Below are 24,374 nucleotides of genomic sequence, written 5' to 3' on the forward strand. Positions count from 1 at the left end.
CTTAAGCCTTTGACAAAGACAAATTTTTTAGTATTACCTACGACGCAAAACACGACATGACGGAAAGCACTTTTGACCACAAAGTCGGATTGCAACGTGGCAAGTGGCCAGTGTCCACCAACTTCCTTGGTTCTGTTCCACTTAGCTAGGTCTTTTCTTTTCCACTTTTTTATTTTCGGCCAGGACATGATGCCGTATTAGTATTAGTAAGTATTAGATTCGACGAGTCGTCGTTGCATGTAAATTGTTGCAGCCCTGACACTATCAATTCCAAGCCCGAGAGGCCAAACTCGCGACATCCATCATTACAGCTTAAAAAGATAAAAGGACCATAGCTGAGCTATGGATTCGGTCCTTCTGGGTTTATCGAATCATCAACGTGACTCCTTTGTCACTTCTACTTTTATACACTGCAATTTTGATCTGGCTACGCAACATTTCATCTATACTTACTAAATCTTTTATCTTTACCTAAATACCAATTTGATTGGACATCATAGAGTCCATACCCGAGCTTTCAGTCTGAAATATATGGGCGACTGAACTTTACGTAGACGATCAGTAATTATCGCCTCAACTTGTTCTGGTTGATGTTTCCCTTTCATTGATTCTTTGTTTCTGTTTTTCTTCGTTTGCCAAAAAAGTCCTGAAGAAAAGGGCCGTCCTTGATTACGATTGTGTATGGTGGGTCTTTGCTTGTTGAAAAGTTGGAAACAATTCCGTACCCCACCTTCCCAGATGAATATATAATATTTTAAAACGAACAGGGTTTTCTTTTATGTTTAAGTTTTTGAAGTTGGAACCTAAAAAGCAGGGAAAAAATGAATGGAAATGAAGATGCAAGGAAAATGGAGATGGATGAGAGACAAATGAGGCTGGTCACTCTCCTTTGAATGCTCAACTTCTTCCACTACCCTTTTGTCTTTTCTTAGACCAAATCCCACGCTTTCTTAGATCTCTCATCTCTCCTTCTGTCCTTCACTTCACTCCATTTTTGGTTATTCCCCAAAAAAATTTCAAAAAGAGATAAAAACCCACAAGGATTCTACGTAAACACATGTTATCCAGTCCACTACTTATTTTCTTGGTAGCATCATTTTTCTTTTATAAAAAAATAACAACAGTCTCCGACTCCTGTAATGGCGGAAATCTTATACTTTCCTCTTTCATGGTATTCCATTATTATAACCATCTTTCTGCGCCAATGTCTACCTGCTTTTTCTTAGCTACTTAATTGGTCCTTCTTTTCTTACTTTATTAGCTTTTTCCTTTTTTTTTTCTATCTATTTATTTATATGTTCCGGCTACACTTTTTACAGATACCGTCCTATTTGGAGTGTGTGAAAGTCTCAATAGAGCCAGATCACCTTCTTCAGGTATTTTCCTGTTTCTTTTTTGGGTACCAAAATTTCTTCTTTTCTCAAAACAAAAAGAACAAGGTGAGTTTTTTTTCGCTGCTGCCATGTATGTTTAATGCTGAATATCTCCCAAAGGCAGGGTTTTGTTTCTTTTTAATATGTTGTGAATGATGAAAACGATAACTCCAGAGAAAAGGTTATGCAAAGTTCATTTCTTGTAAGAAGTTTGCAAGTTTCTAAAAGGACTTCTGTGCTCCATGATTTCCCTTTTTTTTTTTCCTTTTAGTGGATCTGATGCTGTGTTCTGTTAGCACTTGGGTTATTAGACTTCTTTTGGTAAATCATTTTCATGGGAGTTGAGATGCTTGTTTTTTAGTGCCTTTCCTTTTCAAGTTCTTTAATATACGGTAAAAATCATAATATTGGTGCCTGGATTCCCTTAAAGGCGCTTCAATTCTTATGCTCTTCTCTGTCTTTCCACTGTTTGTTCTGTCTAGTCACCTTATTCTTGTCAACTGGACGGCTTTAGAGTCCTTGGTTAATTTTTGTTATATTCAGTTTAGTTTATGAATCTTTACAATTACCTGCGTGAAGTCCATCATATGTTCACTTATGGATGATCCACATGTTTTCTGACTTCTTTGGACAAATTAGGTCCACCCTTTCTGCCTGACTGGCCCCTTGTTTGCTCTTTTCTAAAAATAATTGACTATAGAATGAAACTATTTTTTTTAATTTTTTGGACAAATTTCCCCTTGCAGCTACTTGTGGTATCTTTCCTTCTTTTCTACAAAGGAAAGCTATGATGACATCCTATAAGAGAAATGTGAGCTGATATTTTTGTTTATCACTTTGTGGTATGTTTCGATTCTAACCTTTCTTTCATCTTTTTGTATATTAGCTTGTCATGAGATAATTGCAGTAGATCGATATGGCCAAAGAGTACAGTGGATCGCCAAAGCATCATCAGCTAGAAGCCAAGAGGAAACGTCTCACTTGGATACTAGGGGTTAGTGGCCTCTGCATATTGTTTTACGTGTTGGGAGCTTGGCAGAATAGTACTACTCCCACCACTGGATCCGATGTATACAGTAAAGTTGGTTGTGACGGTAATGCCACTACATCAGGCGATGGCAATTCCCCAGTTAATCCATCATCAACCAACTTGGACTTTGCAAGCCATCATCAAGTTGAGGTAGACAGTTCTAAAACAGTCAGTCAGTTTCCACCATGTGATATGTCATTCAGCGAGTACACTCCCTGCCAAGATAAAGTGAGGGGAAGGAAATTTGATCGGGACATGTTGAAATATAGAGAGCGGCATTGTCCCACGAAGGAAGAACTCCTCCTCTGCCTTATACCTGCTCCACCCAAATATAAGACCCCTTTCAAATGGCCTCAGAGCCGAGATTATGCCTGGTATGACAATATTCCTCATAGAGAACTCAGTATTGAGAAGGCAATTCAGAATTGGATTCAAGTAGAGGGTGATCGTTTCAGATTCCCTGGGGGAGGCACCATGTTCCCTCGGGGAGCTGATGCGTATATTGATGACATTGGCCAGCTCATTCCCCTTACTGATGGAACCATTAGAACAGCAGTTGATACTGGCTGCGGGGTAAGCAATGAACATCCTTTTTGACAATTTATTTGCTTGCATTTTTTTCCATCCTTTAGAATTTGTTGCTATCTAATTGGTTTATAAATTTTTTAAAATCAAGAATTGTTTTTGATTCTTGTGCAATACAATGGCATATCTACTTTTGGTCTATGTTAGTAACAGTTACTCCAATTGTCTACTAATTGCCTTTGCTACTTCTTTTCTTCTTTACTTCTTTTCTCTGGTGTTAGGTTGCAAGTTTTGGTGCTTACCTCTTGAAGAGGAATGTCTTGACAATGTCTATTGCTCCAAGAGATACACATGAAGCACAGGTTCAATTTGCATTGGAACGTGGAGTTCCTGCAATGATTGGAATCATGGGTTCACAGAGGCTTCCTTACCCAGCCAGGGCTTTTGACTTGGCTCATTGCTCTCGCTGTTTGATACCTTGGCAAAAGTACGGTAAGGCATCTCTATATCTCTAGCTATTTTGTCAAAAATAAGAAGATGACTCAATAAGGAAGGGGGAAATGACCCTTTTTCTATGTGACAACAGCTAGGCATCATATGACCCTATTACTACTTTCTATCTCATTCTTCTACAGGTCCAAAAGTTGTGTATTAGCTAATGGTTTCCTTTATTTGGTATAGATGGTTTGTATCTCACTGAAGTGGACCGGATTCTAAGGCCTGGTGGTTATTGGGTTCTCTCTGGTCCTCCTATTCACTGGAAGAAATACTGGAGAGGCTGGGAAAGGACACAGGAGGACTTAAAACAAGAGCAAGATGCTATTGAAGATGTTGCCAAACGACTATGCTGGAAGAAAGTGGTTGAAAATAATGATCTATCAGTTTGGCAAAAGCCAATCAACCACATTGAGTGTATTAAAAGTAAAAGGGTCATTAAAACGCCGCACATATGCAAATCAGACAATCCAGACACAGCTTGGTACTCTCTTTAGTGCTTTAATGCTCTTATATCCTCCTTTGACACACAGACATAAAAAACCTTTTGTGGTCTCATTTTTCTTGTCAATTTGCGCTAAAAAGGTACAGAGATTTGGAAGCTTGCATAACCCCACTTCCAGAGGTAAGCAGCTCAGATGATGTTGCTGGTGGCCCAGTAGAAAAATGGCCGAAGCGTGCATTTGCTGTCCCTCCTAGAATTAGCAGTGGTTCAATACCAGGCATCACTGCTGAGAAATTTCAGGAGGATAATGAACTGTGGAACGATAGAGTGGAACATTACAAACGGATTATTAGTCTCCTACCCACTGGACGATATCGGAATATAATGGACATGAATGCTTACCTTGGGGGATTTGCGGCAGCATTGTCAAAGTATCCAGTGTGGGTCATGAATGTGGTCCCTGCAAATTCAGATCATAACACGTTGGGAGTTATTTACGAACGAGGTTTAATTGGTACGTATCAGGACTGGTGTGAGGCATTATCAACATATCCAAGAACATACGATCTCATCCATGCTAGTGGCTTGTTTAGTATATACCAGGACAGGTAATATTTGAGAGGATGTATTCTCAATCATGAACTATCTTTGATCTTGTAATTTGTAATTGTGGTTGAACGTGTTTTAATTTGTATATTGAAGGTGTGACATCACTTACATCTTGCTGGAGATGGACCGAATTCTGAGGCCAGAAGGGACGGTTATTTTTAGGGACACAGTGGAGCTGCTTGTGAAGATTAAGAGTATAACAGATGGAATGAGATGGAAGAGCCAGATCATGGACCATGAAAGCGGACCATTCAATCCTGAGAAAATTCTTGTTGCTGTCAAAACATACTGGACTGGTGAAGCTACAGAAAAACAAAGCTAGTAGAGATCCATAGTCTCTCTCTCTCTCTCTCTTTGCACCTTCTTTGTCTCATTTTTATTCTTGGAAAATAGTTAAAATCACTGAGATTCCACCCAAGATAATTTTTCCTTTTCAAAGAGGTAAAGGGTAGGACTTCTTACAATGGTTGTGTAGTTTATTAATGTACTGTAAAAGTAAGTATTTTTACTCCAAATCACTCTGTTACTGTCTTTGTTTCCATGGTAGGAGGATTTGCTAAACAGATATGCTCACTGTCTGTATTAACTGAGAATTAAGCCCTTGCCTCCTCAGTTGTTGAATTTCTGATCATGTATATATGGCAAAGATTGATAAGGTAAATCACCGTAGGGATAGAGATAATTGTTAAAGGCTCCGCGATTGCTAGAATGGCGCTTTGAATATTTCATTGCAGCATATTATTTGGATCTTCGATGCTAATGGTGGTTGAACTTGGATGTTAGTTAAGACTTTCCAGTTTCCCCGATACAATGTTTGGTTTTGTGATTGTTCTGATTCGGATGATTCTTTCTTAGTTTTAGGCTGTTGATTATTGAATACTGGTGTAAATACATAAGTTGTACCATATAAAGGAAATTAGTGAATACAACTTTGATATGATACCTAACAAAATGATTGGCAGACGACGAGGTTGGGAATCCTCGCTTTGCGTGAGCAACCTCGTATTGACTAAAATTCCGGGTGGTTGACAGTGGGAAGAGTGAGGTTGAAGTTGTCAGATATCTTTCAAAGTTGCTAACCGCAATAGACCGTGGCAAACTCCGAACAGGGAGGCTACGCACCATCATTTGTTCATGGTTAAGGCTAGCTAGGTTTCCAGGAGTGGCTAGGTTCCGTATAGTATGGGATAGAGGTCCTCCATCTGTAGAATGATGGTAATCGAGCAATGTTGCTTGTGGACAGGCAGGAAAAAAAGGGATGCATTGAGCTTTGCTTCTTTTGGTAGTTGCTGTGGAAAGTAAACCACCGGGGAGTGAGATAGCTGCTCTACCATTCATCACAATCATCACCATTTTGCTTGATCAGGGAGACCAAAGAAGAGAAAGGGATGAAAGTTAAGAAGGAAGAGCCATGTTTTAAGTTGATTAAAGAGTGAGAAGAATATTTTTTTCATCTTAAAATAGTAGATCCAATTAGAACCAATAGAGGAGAATAATACCAAAGTCTACAAGTTTGGGCCCCCTCATACCCACGAAGTTGTGTCCAGTCTGCTCCCCTGTTGTCATCGAGTTCAATTAATTGAGCAGACGGCTAAACCCTGTGCTGTTTAAACCAAGTCTGCGGCAACAATGCTATTCCAACTTGGACCTTAAATTTATACCTATATATTAGTTTGGTTTTATTAGTACCTAAAAAAAAAAAATGAAAATCTTATAATCCGCTGAGCCAAAGAAAATGGAAGCAAAACTGATTAGGCAAAACCCAAAAGAAAAAAGGAATTGCAAATTTGTGGCAAGCTAGAAGGATATAGAGCAAAAAAAACTGTACTAGCAGCAATATGAAAACAGAAAATATTCTATACTCGAACAGCATATATTTGTATATTAACGTTTTGGCACGTGAAACCATGGAAAGTTTGGGTGGATTTTCTTTTGGTCAACAAGACAGACTACTAATAATCTAATACAATACTACAAACACTAGGCCAAAAGCATTTTCATTCATATAATCACATACCTGTATTGGGTTTTTATTGGGGAGGGGGACGCATAATGTTTTTACAAAAACAGTAAATTAAAAGAATAAGTTTGTGTTGCGTGGGAGTGTGGGATAAAAGAGAAAAAGAGGGGGCATCAGAGTCCACATAATAAAAGCGGAGAGGAGAAGAGAAGGGAAGGGAACTCTTGGGTTCTTCGCCTTCCTCCACCACCCCTCACTACCAGAAAATTAAATTTCCAAAAAGACAAGGAAAGCACACCTCCCCTTTCTTTGTACCTTTGAACTATAAACACTGTTTTTTTTTAATTTTATTCTTCCTTTTGTCTTCCACAATAAAACTACAACAATCAAACAAACCCAAAAAAAAAAAAGAAACTGAAGCTGAGATATCTTATCAAAGTAGAGTAGTAGCATCCAACAGTCATTTCTTATTCATTAGAGAAAAAATAAAGGAGAAATCTTATTCAAAAAATCTAAGGAGAACATGGAGGCGGTGGATGAATCCGCGAAGAAAGTCGAAGAGGAAGTTGGGAGAGTGGTGGAGCAAGCCAGAGAGTTGCAAGAATCCGGCGCTTCGCTCATATCGAGGATATCGAACGAGGAGCAATCTCTCCGCCAAAAGGCTAATTCTCTTGAATCCTCCATTCGCCGCCTCCGTTCCTTGATCAATTCCCTTCTCTCTCAAAAGCTTTTGGATCCCAAGCTCGCCGACAAGGCAAGTCCCTATCTTGCATGTCCCCTTTTCATTTTTAATTTCTCGTAATTGTTTCTTCATTTATGAAATCTTAAGAGAAAAAAATACAAAATTGGATTCGAAACAGCTTGAAGAGGATTTACTGAGAGCCAGATTTATTATAACCGATGGAGACGCCGCTGCTTTTCTTCCTGCCAAAGCTCAGGGTAGAATAATTTCTTCTCTTTTCTTTTACATTGAAGTAAATTAATTTTCCTATTATTGGAGATATTAATTAATTAATAAATTGCAATTGGTAATTGCAGGAAGATTCCTGAGGATGTTTTTGGGACCAATCAATGTGCGTGCATCCCGCAAAGACGTCCAATTGAAAGTTAAGGAGGAATATAACAGCTACAGAGTAAGCATCACTTCGCCTTTAACCCTTTCTCTTTTTTTTTCTTAATTTTATTCTTTGCTTGTCTTTTGATTGGGATCCGAACATGTTCTTCAGTTTAACAATTGCATGTCATTTCCCGCATATAGAAATTCAGCCCAATATGCACATGCAGGCTCATTTTACATTTCAGTTACCTCCGACTATGATATATTTACACATCCCAAATTAGTAGTAGAATTGTTTCGGATTCCTGAGTTCTTGGTGAATTATTTCTAGAAAGCTAAAAGGGAAAATTTGAAATTTCAGTATTTATACTTACTAATTACTATCTCCCTTCAACAGGATAGAACTGCATTTCTGTTTCTTCTTTTTCCGTTAACTTTGCTTATTTTAAGATCTTGGATCTGGGAAGGATGCTTGCCTGCATTTCCAGTTCAGTTGTACCAGGTATTAAGTGAATTATTTCTTAGGGTTTTGTTTGGGTTCAGTTCTCTTGTTGCTGATGCAATTCAGAGTTTGTGATATAATGCTGCATGTATGCTATGTCAGGCATGGTTGCTGTTCCTTTACACTGGTTTGGCTTTGCGAGAAAACATATTGCAAGCAAATGGAAGTGATATTCGTCCATGGTAATTGCATGCCATCTTTTTTTAAAATGTTTCCTCAAAGCAAGCTTTTTTACTTTCTAGTATTGTTTGTATAAATTGGACTTCGTCATCAAAGATGAGATTGTGATATGGGTACTTCTGACATCAAAATATCTTTTAAGTTTGTTTAAGTTCATGCAAATTGTGACTTATGGCCAAGATCATAGTGGAAGAAATGCTCATTCTCCTATCAATCAGATGGCTTCTCTCATTTCTGTTCCACTTTTACGGGTCACTACTTGCTTTTAAATTATGTCTTTTGTGGGTTAGGATGTAATGCTTACAAAGGCACAATGTTGGTGAGAATTCAGAAACTGGTCTCCTGGTGTATATTTATACACGAAAGATTAATTATCCTTTTTCCCTACTGTAATTTTCTTCTGGCGTAATAATCATGTTAATAGTTTTCTCCTACATTGAAATTGATGAACTTGTGTGATCGTTTAGGACTACTTCGATGAGCTAGTTCACTCTATGTAGTGCTTGCTTGTAGTTGGGTGGTTGGAGAAGAAGTAGAAGTGAGTGAGTAAGATACTTTGGAAAAGATTTTCTATCTTCTCATTATAATACTTGAGTTGATGTTTCTTTTAGTTTTGACAGCTGGAATACATCCTCATGGTGTTTCAGTTAGGGCATAGGAAGAAAATGGTGTCTATGTCTTGTTAAATCTCTCCTTTTGATTACATCATCAGAATCATTTTATGTACCAGTTGTAACCATTGTCTTGTGCTATAGATGGTTTATTTATATGTAACCCCTTCCCGAGTGAAGTCAAACGTTTAGACCTTCCAATAAAAAATTGGTTCTGGATTATTGCTCACAGTTTAATTCCTGAAACAGTCTCTTATTGCATTTTGTTTAAACCTCTTGATTTCTTGGGTTGCCTACATTGCCAAATTTGTGTGAGAGAGAGAGTAGAGATGGACTTGCTTGTGATTATATACTTGCATTGTACTGGGTTATTGTTCAGTGAGTTACATTATTTACAACTTCAACCTGTCAAAATCAGTTGCACTCATTTGACATAAAGATGGGCAGGGAAAGAAGTTTGTATTCTTTTCTCCTGAACATCTCATCCGGGTTATTGAAATTGTTTGAAATCATTTAGCAAGCTGTGTTTATGGCTATGAAGCCCCTAGAATCTTGTGGAATCTCCTTTTTTATTATTATGTGTTGATGATTTTGTCGAAACAGCTTATCTAGTCTAGTTTTATTATTTATTCAGCTTTGTTTGGAAATATATTGCTAGATTGTGGCCTGCAACAACCTAGGAGAACAAGTATTGTCTATGTTATGAAACACTCATGTTAATTAATTATCAATTCTAAAACTTGTAATGCTGATTGTCAGTGTTTGTCTGTAGTTTGTGTTTTTGTGCATCCTATTTTTCTGGTTAGTCTTGCAACATCAAGTGATGACTAAAAGATACTTTTGCAGGTGGATTTACCATCACTATTGTGCTATGGTTATGGCTTTAGTTAGTCTCACTTGGGAGATTAAAGGACAGCCTAATTGTGCTCAAAAGCAGGTCACTTTTCTAGGTTTGTGCGTTAATGATGTTCTGTGTTATTGATTAACAAACCAGTAAATCTTGTGCAGAGAGGTGTAGAACTTTTCCTTCAGTGGGCTATGATGCAAGGAGTTGCCATGCTTCTACAAAATAGATATCAGCGCCAGAGGCTTTATACTCGTATTGCCCTGGGAAAGGTGTTGTTCCTCTTTCTGCATCAGATAATAAAATTTGTTTTGCTGAGCAAAAAAATAATAATAATAAAATTCGTTTCCTTTGTTCAATGTTAATCATTTTTGCATACTAGCTATAACCTTGGTTTGCAACCCCTTTTGTTCTTTTGCATCTCCCTTACATGTTACAAAAATGTCAAAATCGTACTATTTTTCTGCCAGGAGCAGTAGCTATTATGCCTCCATTTCATATCCGTACAATAATAGGGGACCAGTTCTAAATTCTAATCATTAATGCATTATTATTTTCAGGCTAATAGAATGGATGTTGTCTGGGGAGAAACAGCTGGTGTAGATGGACAATTGTGGGTTCTATGTCCGATACTTTTCCTTTTGCAGGTAATGCAGGCTAACTTTTGATGAATGCTTGCTCAGAATGTGTGTGACAATGTCCCATTTATGTTGTTCTTTACCCCCAAGGGTTTAAGACCTCCAGTTCAAACTAAAAATTTCTAAATGATTTACTCCAGTTCAAGTCAGCAAAGAAGAAAATCTTTTGTTGCTATCAATTTCTTATTTACCTTTGAACTTGCACACCCTATGTTGGCTAATTGTTTATTTAACTTCTTTGAAGTGCCTGCACAGCTTTTTAAGGAGAATGTTTTAGCCTTTAGGTATTCTGTAAATGTTTAATTTTAGTTTTCAATTGATATAAATCTTAAAATAATTACATCCTGAAGGTTGTGTGAGTGCTTCTTTAGGGTTGAACTCGCCTGTCATAACTGCTTGGATAATAACAACGGGTATAGATTATGACCAAGATCTTGCCGAAAATCTCAGTTGGTGGTTACATGCACGAAGTAGTTTTTCATTTTTTGTTGGTTGTCTCAAGTTATGTCTTTTTGCTCTTTTTCTCCTGCTGAGCATGAAGGGTACTAATATCCTTTTTCTTCTTTCCCTTTATTTTTCCTCCCTCAAAACGAAAAGGGAAAAAGATTGATGTAGCATGCCTTTTTATCATTGGAGCATGTGTTTATTCATGAGATATTTTCTTCTGAAGTTTCTCCACAATTAATTGCAATTAACCGTATCATATTCTTGTGTGCTTATGAACATGATTATAGGGTTTTGAGGCATATGTTGGACTACTATTGCTCAAGACAGCATTCGTTGGGGTTGTTTCTGAATGGCAGGTAGGCTTTGACTGGTTACAGTTTCTCTTTTTGTTCATATATGCAGTAAAAAAGGTTCAAATTAATGTTGTATATATTTTGGAAATAATGCTTAGTGATGGAGAGCTGGGTTTTGGCAGGTAATATTTTGTGGGATCCTTTTGGTTTTGATGGCTGTTGGGAACTTTATGAACACAGTACAGACACTCATGGCAAAGTCAAGGTTTAAGGCAAAGATGAAAAGAACTAAGAGCAAGCAGGAGTTGGATTACGTTGTTCGTAATTCTTAGGTCACATCTTACATAGCTTATTAGTCTCATTTTTTAATGTTTCCAGTGTCCCAAAGATGTTTTGTCTTGGATGAGGCAATGATAATTTCTTTTTAAGATTTTCGTTTTCACCTTTCATATGTAATTACTGTTGGTTTTGTTTTTCTTTGTCTTCACCATTAATCAAACTGAAGAGAACTGTACAGTTGAATGGTAACAAGCAAATGCCCAATATTTCTAGGCCTCTCCCAGCTTTACCTAGAGCAGCGGGGGATTCTCAATCTGGAAGCTTTTGTGGGTTGGTATATTCATTGCGAGGTCCAAAGACTTTACCTTATTAGTGGGCTGCTTTCATTTCCTGGTTGGCCCTGAATTCTTACACCATCTTGTCATCCTTAGCGCTGGCTTCTGTTCTAAATTAAGCAACGGGTTTCATTTCGCCATTAATTACTTTCTCAATGACTTCTGAACTAAAAAGTTAAAGCTTGAAAAAAGGATCTCTTAAGCTTAAGGGAAATGTTAAACCGGGCTTATTGGTATTAAGTAAAGTGATTTTCATATTAAAAAAATTGTAATTAATATATTATTTTGTTCTTGATCTATCATTTGGGTTAAGCTATATATTCTAGTACGTATTTGCATTGGATCATGTTAAGTTTGCACTATCATCTTGATTTTCTAGCAATGACTCGGTACTTTAAAAGCTGTGTTACATGTCACTGTTCCATAATTGAACGTTTCATCATATTCGTCGGGAGTATTGTGCTCGTATACGTAATTGATACATTAATTATACAACTGTAAGAGGTGGGGCAACTCGACTGCCTACACATACACTTCGGCTGTCCACTACTCTTTGGTAGTATTAACTAAAGAAAAGTGTAGTACCATATCTTTTTCATCTTTAATTTTTATGGAAAGGAATATTTGAACTTGGATAATACTATCTGCTTTCGAACCTGTATTTATGTACATATTAATCTCAATGATTACTTGATGCGTGTAAAGGAAATAGAGAGTTTACAATCTAAACATTAATCAAATAACAATAATAATAATAATACCCATTTTTAAAGAAGAAAACAGAGTTTTGTGAGCTAAGACAGCCTGCTAAATACTAGTAAAGAAAAGAAAGATTGATGCTATAATTGAAAGGCTCTTTCCCACAACGCACTGGCGCACATGTCCACGTTCAATTGTCTATCCATGTGCTAAGTAATCCAGTAATGAAGAAAATATGTTTTCTTTTGATTCCAAAGTAAAGCAAAGTGAAGAATGGGATAAGTGGGATGGGTGGATTTATGTGTCCTTTTGATCACATGTATATATGTATATCTTTCTTCCCCTCCCCTTTTCACAACTTAAAATGCTTGGGGAACAGGTGAAAGTTTTTGTACACCACAGCACGTTGGGGCCATCCCCTTAATTATATGTGTAAAATCCTGTCACCAACCCAAGGCCACCCTTTCCCAATTCCCACCCCCCATGTGCTGCTGCACCTGTTTTACTTGTATAGTTTTTATCATCGATATGAATTCATGATGTATTCTTATCCCCATTATTATCACCAAAAGATCATAACAATAGTATTCCTTTACGAGTCCTAGACACATACGCGTATGCACATAATAATAACATACAAAACAGCACATTGAAGGATAAGTACTTCAACTTGTGGATAAAGATATAGGGAAATGAACAACAGGCATATGCCCAATAAAAGAAAGGATATACAACATAGGCAGCAAAGCAAGAGAAACAAGTGGGGAAGTCCTGGGGTGGCTGGAGAAGGCCAGGGTGGTAGTAAAATAACATGCACATGGGTGGGCCAAGTCAGGGGTTTGAATGATCAAATTGTGTACATCATCTTTCTTTTTGGGTGAGAGATCAGATCTCTTGTCCTCTTTGATCTTTGATAGATACATGGAAGGAAGCGGGAAGAGAGGAATTGCCACTGCAGATTAAGAGAACCCACGCACGTCGTTGCTAGTTGGCAAAGATGAAATCGCGAGTGGAATTATGGGAGACCTCTGTGCCATGCGTAATCGCTGCTACTTGTCAATAGGCATAGCCCATAATTACACGAATTTATATGTGGCTCTTGTTTCTTTCCTTTTTTTTCTTTTTCTTATTGCTTGCCAATATTAGCGCACAGATTTAAATCTCATAACAATATAGTCTTCATTTACCACTAATTAAAGCCTTTTTTGTGAAATTTTATATGTATACACGATGAGATATATGTGATCCAAATGCTTCGACAGCTTCTACCCCAAAAACCAATTTTGACAACTAATAAAGAATATATCTTTTTCTTGACAGATGTATATATTATATGGTCGAAAAAGTAGATCCAACGGGTATAAATCACTAGAAAAGTGTCGCTTTTTGTTATACTTCTATCATGTTATAATTGTACAACGAATTTTTCTTCACGGTCCACTCGGCCCTGGCCCCGCCGCCTGGATCCCCTGATTTTTATTATTAGTAATTGTAGTTGAGTTAGCTCATGTTTCTTTCAGTTCGTTGCGTTTGTCTACTTGTAGTGTAAATCATCTTTTTTTATTCATTAATATTTACTGTTTTTTTTATTTGTTTGTTTTACAGTTTATAGCAGTCAACATCAATTGGATGACGTCTTCATTTGCTAAAACGGACGGGAAAAGTAAGACGTTTACATTACTGATCTATTAACTGACAGTTTTTGAAGGAACAAAAACTTAGAGACTTTTTAAGGCTAGGTTAGTGTGCCTACGGGCGTAGAGCCCCGCGGAACCACAGATCAGTGAATGTCTTGCTTTATGACCTCCAACGGAAAATGATGTGTTGCTTTAAAGGAAGATTCAACAGCACATAAATTTGTAGACAGGCACATTATTACTAAACAGTAGCAGAAATGACAAGGTCGCAACTGGCAACCAGTCAGTGAACTCAAGGCCACCAAGGCAAGAACGACACTTGACGCAACCAATTAAGGCTAGTAGTAATGATAATGCTAATATAATAAAGAAAGAAAAGAGGAGGGTGAAGGGGATGGGTGGAAACGACCAAGGCCCTTTCCCCTATATTTCTCCCTACCAAACAGGTTGCATCAATACTTGTTGCTTGAGATTCTGAACTGAGACTAAACCCTAGAAAGAATGATGACAAAAGACAATAATAACTGATCACAAAGTTAAAAGGGGAAGAATAGGGAGTGAACAAGTCAGTACACAGGTCATAAGCAAAGGAGTAAAATTTCTAAGGAAAACCTGATATTCATTTGATTCCTTAATTTAAACCAAGCAAGTAAGAGAGAACGCAAAAACTGATCAAGGAAAAAATTTTGACACATAAAACAATATCTGCTTCTCCTTCTTACACCATATACGCTCTCTATACTCCATTGGTCCATGTTTCTTGCACTCTTTATCTCTTCCTCTCTATGCTTTGTTTGTTTTCTTTCTGTCCTTTGACGCTGCTGCTGGCATAGGCAAGCTTATTTTCTCTGTCTCAATTCAATCTCTCTTCCGTTTACCTTCGAAACGGAATTCCTTATTCATCAACAAATCAATAAATCGAAAAGAAGTGACGATAAAATGCAAGTGGGACTGCCATCGAAGAGTCTGTTTCAGACTTTAAGTATCAGCGAAGCTATTTTGAAGAAGAAGAAGAAAGGAGAAAACAATGAGGATATGAAGAAAACGATACTGAATTATTGGAGGTTGAAAGGAAGGCTATGGTAAGGACTAAGAAGTGGAAATAGGAGGAGATACAAAATGAAGAAATAAGGAAAGCTTTTGATGCTAGAAGGCTTTTCAACTCAAATTGTTAGGTATTTTGTTGAGCTTCTGCACACATAGGTACATATGGTACATTTTCAGTGGTCGAGCTGCCAAGATTATTGAACCATGGCCAGAAAGGAGGGAGCCCCATTCCCTCCTCCATTGGGAGTGCTTGCATTCTGCCTTTGATATTCTATTTTATAAGCCATCTTTCGCTCTTCTTCCAATTCGTCATCATCTTCATCATCTTCGTCTTCATCTTCATCTTCCTCGTGATCCATATTATCACTGTCAGGTTCATCAATCTTACCATAGCCATCCACCAACAAGGATTGTCCTTGATGGTGCACCCCCTGCTCCTCCATCAGCTCCATCACAATGTCTTCTGGCTTCAATACCAACCGCCAAGAATCAATAGGCATCATATAAAATGGTTTATCAAAATGCAATGGGTAATTGAAAATGTCAAAGTGATGGTATATTGAGGCATAAAGAAAATCAAGAAGCTGGTAAGTAAAATAAATTACCTTCTTTGCAGCTCCACCGTTTCCTTCTCCAAAGAAACTCCCAGGTAAACCTTCTTTTCTTGTCAGCACATCAGCAGTATCTCCAGTTTTGTTTTCCGATTGATCAGTAGGCTGCGTCGATTGCGGCGCTGCCGTGATTGGTGGGGCGTCACTCGTATCTTGATGCTGCTGTGACGTTTCTTCTTCAGGCCTATTCTGGTCACTAAGGCTACTGGAACCACCGCTAGTCCCTCCTCCAAGCATTTTCTTACGGTAAAGGGCATCGAGTTGGTGAAAATAGGGGCAGGTTTTGGCATCCTCGGGACGTTTCTTATTACTTTCTTTGACCTTCTTGAAGTACTTGTTGATGTTCTCCCATTTTTCCTTGCATCGCTTGGCGCTTCTCTTGTAGCCCATCCTTGACATACCAGCGGAGATCTCCTCCCAAAGAGGGCCTTTCGGCCCAGCCTCTTGGTACCTGGATTCAAGCCCACTCCTCAGGTTTATAAGTGCAAAAACTTCAGCTTTAGGCCATCTAGACGAGGCAGGCTCCAAGCTCCCACTCCCACCAATCTCCTGTGGGGGGACCTGTTGCTCCGGGATAGCCATTACTACATCTGAAGAAATAGGTTGTTGATGATGCCTCACAATTTCAGTATTTTGAGGTTGAGCTTGATGCTGCTGCTGGTGAACAGCTTGTGGCTGTTGCTGATGTTGATGGTGCGGCTGTACTGACTGTTGCTGCTGTTGAGAGCTACGCTGTTGTTGTTGTTGTGGTAATGACGGTGGATGATGCAATGGTGAAGCTGATATAGGAATAGAAGCCGGAGGTGGAACAACTGGCACGGCTGGTTGTGTCGGTGGAGGTGGAGCAGCGGAGACAGTGACAGTTGTGGGTAACTGTACAGTCTGACCAGTAATCTTTTGCAAAAAAGAAATAATAGCAGCATCCCTAGAAGCAGCAATGGCACGTTCTTGAGCCATAAGTTCATGTTCGCGAGTTAATCTCGCCATTTCTTGTCTTTTCCAAGCTTCTTCTCTTATCATCCTATCTTGCTCTCTCTTCTCTATGGCTTCTAAAAATCTCTGCTGCATGGCTTCTTGCTTCTGCATGACCTGTTTCATTAGACCCTCGAAGAACTCCATCATCCTCCGGGTGGTACTACCGCCCCCTCTGGACGACTGTCTTTTACGTTTCCGGCTAGTGCCAGCCATGTTGGATGGTTCTCCTCCAAGTTCATCTTCTTCGTTATCGTCGTCATCATCGTCTTCAAAGCCTTGAGAAGAGGAAGAGCTGTTAGAAGAGAAGCTGATTCCGAATGGAGTGGCTGTGGTGGTGATAGGATGTCCTGACGCCGGCGCTGTTGCTACTGGTGGCACCGGTATTGATGCAGGAGCAGATCCAGGCACGGCTAACATAGAGGAAGTCATTGGGATAGTTGCAGGTGGAATTCTGACAGACGGGATGGGCAAAGGGATCCCAACCGAAACGGGAGCCACGTCCAGGCTGGGGGCGCTAGCGGCAGTGACAGGTGTCACTGGTGTTGATAGGGTAGCAGCAGCAGTGGCAGAAGAAGTTGTATGGAGAGCCTCTAGCTGGCTGAAAAACTTGTAACTCTTACCATCTTGACGGCCAGCTCGCCCTTCTTTTGTTCGCTTGTAGTACTTGTGGACGTTCTCGAATTTTTCCTTGCACTTTTTGGCACTCCTTTTGTGACCCAGCTCCGCTAGCTTCCTGCGACGCCCACGGTTCTCATATCAATACTAATTTGGGCAATCATCTGAACCAGACCTTTTGCCGGGTTACTGTTAATCAATGCTAAGTGTCGAGAAAAGGAAAAGAGATGAAAGAATGAATGAAGTCTCGTAAACCGGTCTACTCCTACTCTTGTTGAATGAACATTAAACAAGAGATACATGAAAATTGAAAATCTTTTCCTGCCTCCACTCTCACACAGTTACTCCAACTGACCTCATCTGTCCTTTCCATATAATAAATCAATGATAACCTGATCCGGTGTCTAAGTATTATTGATGTGAAAACCAAACAACAAAAGAATAAAAAGAGCTGGGGAGTGTGGGGGGAGTCTCCCTCCCTTCCATGGTTTCTAAAAAATTTAATAACTAGAAAAAAGAATTCCTCTCGGGATTTTCAAATTTCCGAATTTCGATCTGGAATTGATAAAATAAGATAAGCCAGGGGAGGCCTTTAAATTACTTAAATAGTAAATACTAGTTGTAAGTAAATAAAAAGAGAATATATATATATATATATATAGAAAAGAAAAAGATAGGATTGGCCAGAGTTCATGCAGCGGATCTGGGCATTTCTTAATTGTAAGAAAGAAGGTACTAAAACTAAAACAAATTGAAAAAAGATGCCCCAGCTCGTGAGTCGTGATGGAAACAGATAGAAGCCATGTGCGTTTGTGTTCAGAATGAGAGAGAAAAAGAGAGGGGAGGAGATCTTGAGAAAAAAGCCCATCCCATCCCATCCCATCCCATCCCACCAGTATTTCACTGCCACAACTAAGCTCTTGGAGAGCAATGCATTATGGTAATGATTAAATTTTAGTAGTAGTTGATTTACTCTCTTTTTTTCTTTTTTTGCAAACGAGATTTAGAAAAGGAAAAGAGAAGAAATATAAGGGGGAAAAAAAGAAAAAAGAATACTGTTTTTTATGTTACGGCAGTGTGGCGTGGGGGCGGAAGTACTTTACCTGGAAACATCTTCCCATAGAGGGCCCTTGACGGTGGCATCACGGAAAGCAGCATCCATATCTGACCTAATCTTGAGAAGAGCAATAGTCTCTTGACGGGGCCACCTATTGCCACTTGCAACTCCAGCTCCTCCTCCTCCACCTGCTCGATCCCCTTCATCTCCCCCGTCATCTCCTCCACCACTTGCTAACCTCATGAACTCATCCAAATTCCCAGTGGCAGGCGGCCTACTGCTTATAGGCGATGCCGCTTCCACTAACTGCTCCGACTGCTCGCTTACCATGTGGCTGCTGCTCACTGCAACAGTCGTTGCTGCTACTGCTGTTGTTGGAGCACCCATCTCCCCGTATTGAGATTGATGCCCTCCTCCTCCTCCTTGCTGCATCTCTTCTTGTTGTTTCCCTCAGTGATGTGGATGAAGGTTGGCAAAGTAGGAATCTTTATTTATCAGTGGTGCATGAAGATCTTTCTTCTTCTCCTCATCAATGATAATATAATTCAGTTGAATTGTGTCTGTCTATTGCCCTCCTCCCTCCCCACACAGTTGCGATGAGAGAGGGGGAGCTGCTGCTTTTTGGCGGTGATAGGGATGTTGACAAAAAAAGAGAAAGAAAGAAACCATAAAAGAAAGAAATGGGTCTAATTGAAACGGTAAGAGAAAGAAAACAGTAAGAAGAGAAGTTTGGTGACAGACGGGGTGATGTTAAATACGATTGAAGAATTCTAAAAAAAAAAAAGAAAAGGGACGCAAGAGAGAGAGAGAGACAGTAGACAACTGGAAAGATTGAAAGCCAGAAAGAGTATTCCTACGAGTTAGTGCTGCCCCCTTTGAGATTTAGATTTTTTATTCTTTTCCTTTCTTTCCTCCTTCTTTACAAGTAAAAAAAGGAATTATATTGACGGAAAATTATACTCTAGAAAAGAAAAGAAGGAAGAGGGGCGGGGGGGGGGGCAGCAGTAAAGAAGAAAGAGAGGAGGAGCTGAAGGGCATATCATCATCATCATCAACTGCACTGCAACTGCACTCTGCAAAAATTTGGACAGAATAAAAGAGAAAGAGAAAGTAAGGATGGAGAGACAGAGAGAGAGAGATAAATGTTGAGAGAGAAAGATAAAATGAATGGATGACGATTATGAGGATGATGATGATTAAGAAGAGAGAGAGAGAGGAAAGAGAAAGGGAGAGGGAGGTGAAATGAAATGATAAAACAAACGAGATGCTGTGTTTGTCAGCGGCTCTCACTTTGCAGCTAATAATTGTTAAAACCACTTTTGCCAACATTTGTTATATTAAATTATTCAAATATCTTTTTATATTTTATGCACACATCTTCTAAAACTCAAAAGGGTGTAGTAATAGTATTCGTATATTTATCCTTTTTTTAATTTAGAAAAAAAAAAAAAAAAAAGGATATCTCAATAGATGGGCAAAGACATCTCTAATCTCCAGTCTCTACCCTCTAGTCTTCGGAATAAAAATCTAGTGCCTAACCATCTCTCCCTCCCGCTCCAATAATGTCCCATAAATTGACCTGACTCCCTAATTTCTTCCTACGTGGCCATCACTAATTGGGGTTTTTCTATTGGGTTATTGGCCTCTTCTCCCCAACACACAGCCCTGGGATTTTCTCTCTCTCTTTTTAATAAAAAATTAATCAAAGTTTTGAGCTGGAACAAAACAGACTCAACATGGAAGGTAGAGGAATTAGAATCAGAATATCTACGCCTCAACTAAACCAGAGTTAAGATGCTTTATTAACTCCACCAAGCCAACAAGCAAAGCAAGATCTACTTTAGTAATACACGCTACTTATTTGTGTTTTTGAGAGAAATAAACCCGTTTCAAATGGGAAAGAATTTCAGTCCCATACTCTTCCTCCTTTCAAAGGATCCTTTCCTTCCCCCTAATCTCACCGTGTAATCCAAATTAACCCAATTAACCACAAATCACCCATCAACAGTCCTGATGGTCAGTGCCCCCTTGTCAGTCTGAGAGGACTTGAGTTAAACAAACTTGTCGGCCCCATCGCCCCCCTTCTTACTAAGCTCCATGTGATTGGGGGCCTTCGCTTTTATTATTAATCACCAGTTTTGCATACCCCCTCCCTCCTCTTCTTGATTACATACATGCACCCAAGTACCCCTGTAATCTCTTCTTTTCCTTTCTTACGACGCTACTTACTAATCTTTTATTTTAAATACAATATTTTGATGCGCTTTTATTCTTTTTTGTGATCTTAATCTACATCACAACTACTAACCCTCACATATGAGGGCGTTACATACCCTTCGTTACATGCTAATACCATTCCAAACTATTGAATTAATCAAATAAACAAAAATATAATCATTAAAAATCATAGAATGATTTGCTCGAGAGATACTGACCTCGACCTCTAAGTTATCCCTCTTTTTAATTAGTTAAATTAATACTCACATAATCAAATCAAAATATTTTAAAGAAAGAGAATCAATTATATTTACGGTTGATAATAAGTTTGAGAGTAAAATGGATTCAGTGTATTAGATTATAAAATTCCGTATCCATATGTTATTGTTTTAGGCCAGTAAGATCAACCATGGCATAGGCTGCCGCTTCATGCTTAAAAAATGCAACATATTAATAAACAAATAATAGAGTTTTATTCATCGTCAATGCAATTTCATCTAATTGAAAATGGAGATCCAAAGAGTCTAAATAGAGAAAGAGGAATGCAAAATGGGGGGATCCAAATAAAACCCAAAAAAATAAAGGAAAATAACGAAGGTGGGAAAAATAAAAAAGAAAAGAAGGGACAGGAACAGATTGGTACAGCTGTAAGAGGGCCCAAAATATGAGGTGGTAAGAACGTGCGTGGCGTTTCTCCCGGATTTGTGAAACCCCCCAACTGCCAGGCATCTTCCCCATTATGCCCAAATCGGTGCACATGCTTCTTGCCTGCCTCTCTTTGCTTTCTCATCTTCATTTTCATCTCCCTTAACATTCTTCACATTCACATGTTATTACGTCTCAGCCAGCCTCACATCATGCTCTCCTTTTAAGTCTTTATTTACACCCCTTCATCCCGTTCCCATCTACCCCACCCACAAATAAACCTTTGTCAATATTGAATTGTGTCATGCTTATTGATTTGTTCTATTTCATGATTATTAAAAGTATTTGATTATAATTTTAATTGTTGCGAATATATGCATAATGTCAATAACAATTTATATTTTTCATTATAATAATAATAATAATTATTATTATTATTATTCTTTGCTCGTTGGTATATGTCAACTTCCTGTTTCTGCTTTATTTTTTTCATATGTGTTTTTTTATTAGTTTGCAAATAATGTTTTGTGTATGCAAGTGATTATTTAAGGTGCTTATTTTTATTTTTTTGAGAAATGCAAAAGTATTTTATATATCCAAGAAAGCAGTGAAAGTCCTGCTACAGGAGTGTAGTACATCAACCAGTGAGACTAAACAAAACAAAGAAACAAACAAGTAGAATCAATTGTCTGAAAGTATCCAACTATGACAGAGATTGGAATTTCTAGCTTTGATCTCCTGAGGTAAATGTGAAGCCTGAAACGAACTGAATCCATAGCAGCCTGAGAGATTTCAGTTGTAGTACAAGCTTTCTTCCCATACGTCCCGTGTTATTCCTCAGAGTCAGACAAGATAGATGTACGCATTCCAAGCAATCTTATAAATAACCACAGGGAGAGATTTCCACCTCTTCAAGCCAGTCACCAACAGGCCTGTGTATATTTGAACACTGCAAAACTTATACAAGAGTAGAAAAAAGAAAGATTATCCCTATCCTCATCAGTTGCAAACTTTAATTAAAGTAGTTTTATCAATTCCATTACATCTGAATCAGATGGTCTTCTCTTCTTTCTTTTCTTTTTTTTTTTTTTATTTTCTTCCTGTGTGAGCTGAACCCAATATGAAATCAAATCAGTTCAAACTGTGGGTATAGATCTTTTTCAAGTAAGTTCCTGCCGGCGACTAAAAAACAAAAGAACAAAAGCAGGCCACTCTAAGCTTAGTTTGTCATTGAAGAAAAGTCTGCAGGTAAACAGAAAATTGCACTGAAAAAGTTGTGCTGGAAAAAAAAAAAAGATAAGAAAAGAAGTATTGAAAAGTTCAATAAAACAACAGTTGAAATGCGATGGCAAAAAATAAATATCTGAAAAACCATGGCACATGCAATACTTAAAATGGAAAGGAAGTGTAAATAGGGTCCTTTCAGAACGTCTCGAACGCAATTCTAAACCACAAAAAGGGCGAGCAAATTGATTTGTTGTGTTTTAAGTTGTATATTTGCGTTCCATTCAACTCAAATTAATGCATGCAACCAGATAAGAAAAAGAACATGGCATTCTGTTTGTGGTCCATATCCACTTTTGGGGTTTATATGCAATGTCGAACAAACTCACAATCAGAGCTGAGCCCTTTTTTTTTTTTTTTTTTTTTTTTGGGTAGAGAGATCTTGCTCTACAGCTAAAAGCAATTTGCAGATCAAAATTTGGAGTAGAACAGTAAATACATTGTTTTTATAATTAATAAAAATCCCACTTGAGTGTCCATTTTTTGTACTTCTTCTTCCAGTTGGGTTTTGAATATTATGACAAAACAAAGGCAAAAGGAAAACAGTTTCACCCCATGATCGCAACCTCTACCGCCAACGGGCTACTACATAACACGCGTCAAATGATAGATTTGTTGTCAAATTGGATGGTGCGAATAAAACAAAAGGCAAAAATGGGATAACAGCTGAAAAACGTCTTTACCTCAATCATTTTTTTTTTTTTAAATGTACAGTTATTGAGAAACGCGGATTGAAAGACTCTCTCGTCTTTAGCGGTCATTGGTTTTTGCTTTCAAGACTAGTCTGCAGCAGGCGTGGATTCCCCATTCCTTGGTCAAATTCAAATTGACTTCCATTTCGCCCTAAATTTGGCAAATGTCAAAAGAATTGCCTCCATGGTAAGGAAATCGTGTCAACATTTACGGGGTGCAATGCACAGCGGCAAAGAGCAGTCAAAGCTGGAGGACTACGTCTCTCGACAAGCTATCTTGACAGAGAGTTTCTTACCTTGTTAGAAAGTGGAATGGGGATCTAATGCTCTCTGCAGGATCTAATGCTCCACAATAAATCAGGGGAAGCAATATCAGGAAGAAGATAAGGACAGCTAAAAGGTTAAAACAAGTAGAAGGAAAATTGAGCATTATGAAGGGGATTTAATCTTTGCAAATAGTAGTTGCAACTGACAGTACCCCCAAAGTTCATAAATTATGATGTTGAAAATTACCAATACCGTATTAATGAAGCAAAGGATTATCTTACATGGCTGCGTCCCTGTCACATAAGTAAAATGAGAAAAGAATATTTGCAAGCGTTGGTTAGATCTACCATTTGAGAAATGACATTAAAAGCTCTGTCAGCAGAATGACAAGGATTGAGATATCAGATCTATATTTGTCTTTCTTATAATAACTAAAATTTTATCTTCTCCAATATTTCTGCCTTTCTATATGCATTGACAAAGACTGAAAGACAAGCAGCAGATTCCAGTGCGTCCAAGTCATTCTTTCCCTTAATATACTGAAAAAAATAGTATACACTTTGAAAACAAGTGACTAGGCAATAACCATCAAAGAACTGAAGGGTATTCACTCCAATTTGGTCACAATATGATCAAAACACACCTTTTTTTCATTCACAAATAAGAAAATGAAAATCCTACCTGTTAACCATCCTCATTCACATGCATCAGCAGCCGTACCACCCCCCTACCCCTCTCCTCCTCCCAAATTAAATTCAACGGCAAACATGCCACTACAAGTTCCATACCAAGAAAAGATAGTCCAATGGATGCCAAATAACTTGTGTACTTTTCATGCCACATAAAAAAAATTTGAGGAAAAAGAAAATCTTCCCAAAATAGAATGGAGGCAAAGTCACTCGAATGCAACTAAAGTTTAGATGTGTCCCATCTAAATAAATAAACCAAAATTCTAATGGGTCTCAAGTAGAAAGTTACAGTTTTGTCCAGATATTATTAGAGGCA

General features: G+C 38.3%; 3 protein-coding genes across 5 annotated transcripts; 2 read left to right on the forward strand and 1 right to left on the reverse strand.

Annotated features, from left to right (window-relative positions):
- The first annotated feature begins 801 nt into the window (after positions 1 to 801).
- LOC110418364 (S-adenosyl-L-methionine-dependent methyltransferases superfamily protein) lies at positions 802 to 5,138 on the forward strand. 2 transcript variants are annotated; one of them, XM_021431065.2, is made up of 8 exons: positions 802 to 1,171; positions 1,320 to 1,376; positions 2,120 to 2,184; positions 2,260 to 2,976; positions 3,210 to 3,420; positions 3,610 to 3,907; positions 4,009 to 4,476; positions 4,571 to 5,138. In XM_021431065.2, exons 4-8 carry the CDS (start codon positions 2,290 to 2,292, stop codon positions 4,797 to 4,799), a joined length of 1,893 nt encoding a protein of 630 aa, XP_021286740.1. In that variant the 5' UTR covers positions 802 to 1,171; positions 1,320 to 1,376; positions 2,120 to 2,184; positions 2,260 to 2,289; the 3' UTR covers positions 4,800 to 5,138. The 2 variants fall into 2 exon arrangements, with proteins under 2 accessions (XP_021286740.1, XP_021286749.1); XM_021431074.2 differs by lacking the exon at positions 2,120 to 2,184.
- A 1,458-nt stretch (positions 5,139 to 6,596) lies between these two features.
- On the forward strand, positions 6,597 to 11,451 carry LOC110423099 (TMPIT-like protein). Its single transcript, XM_021437232.2, has 10 exons — positions 6,597 to 7,191; positions 7,298 to 7,376; positions 7,476 to 7,570; positions 7,892 to 7,996; positions 8,099 to 8,178; positions 9,634 to 9,724; positions 9,796 to 9,903; positions 10,192 to 10,278; positions 11,004 to 11,072; positions 11,192 to 11,451. The coding sequence occupies exons 1-10, from the start codon at positions 6,961 to 6,963 to the stop codon at positions 11,339 to 11,341; spliced, it is 1,095 nt and encodes a 364-aa protein (XP_021292907.1). The 5' UTR covers positions 6,597 to 6,960; the 3' UTR covers positions 11,342 to 11,451.
- Positions 11,452 to 14,517: 3,066 nt separating this feature from the next.
- On the reverse strand, positions 14,518 to 19,521 carry GTL1 (GT-2-like 1). Of its 2 annotated transcripts, none has more exons than XM_021437211.2 (3): positions 18,311 to 19,516; positions 15,612 to 17,325; positions 14,518 to 15,473 (listed from the first exon to the last, which is right to left on the reverse strand). In XM_021437211.2, the coding sequence occupies exons 1-3, from the start codon at positions 18,694 to 18,696 to the stop codon at positions 15,201 to 15,203; spliced, it is 2,373 nt and encodes a 790-aa protein (XP_021292886.1). In that variant the 5' UTR covers positions 18,697 to 19,516; the 3' UTR covers positions 14,518 to 15,200. The 2 variants fall into 2 exon arrangements, with proteins under 2 accessions (XP_021292886.1, XP_021292895.1); XM_021437220.2 differs by having other exon boundaries at positions 15,325 to 15,469; positions 18,311 to 19,521.
- Positions 19,522 to 24,374: the final 4,853 nt, after the last annotated feature.

Source organism: Theobroma umbraticum, unplaced genomic scaffold (assembly GCF_002168275.2).
Source record: "Theobroma umbraticum cultivar Fairchild unplaced genomic scaffold, ASM216827v3 scaffold_30.0, whole genome shotgun sequence".
Classification (NCBI taxonomy): Eukaryota; Viridiplantae; Streptophyta; class Magnoliopsida; order Malvales; family Malvaceae; genus Theobroma; species Theobroma umbraticum.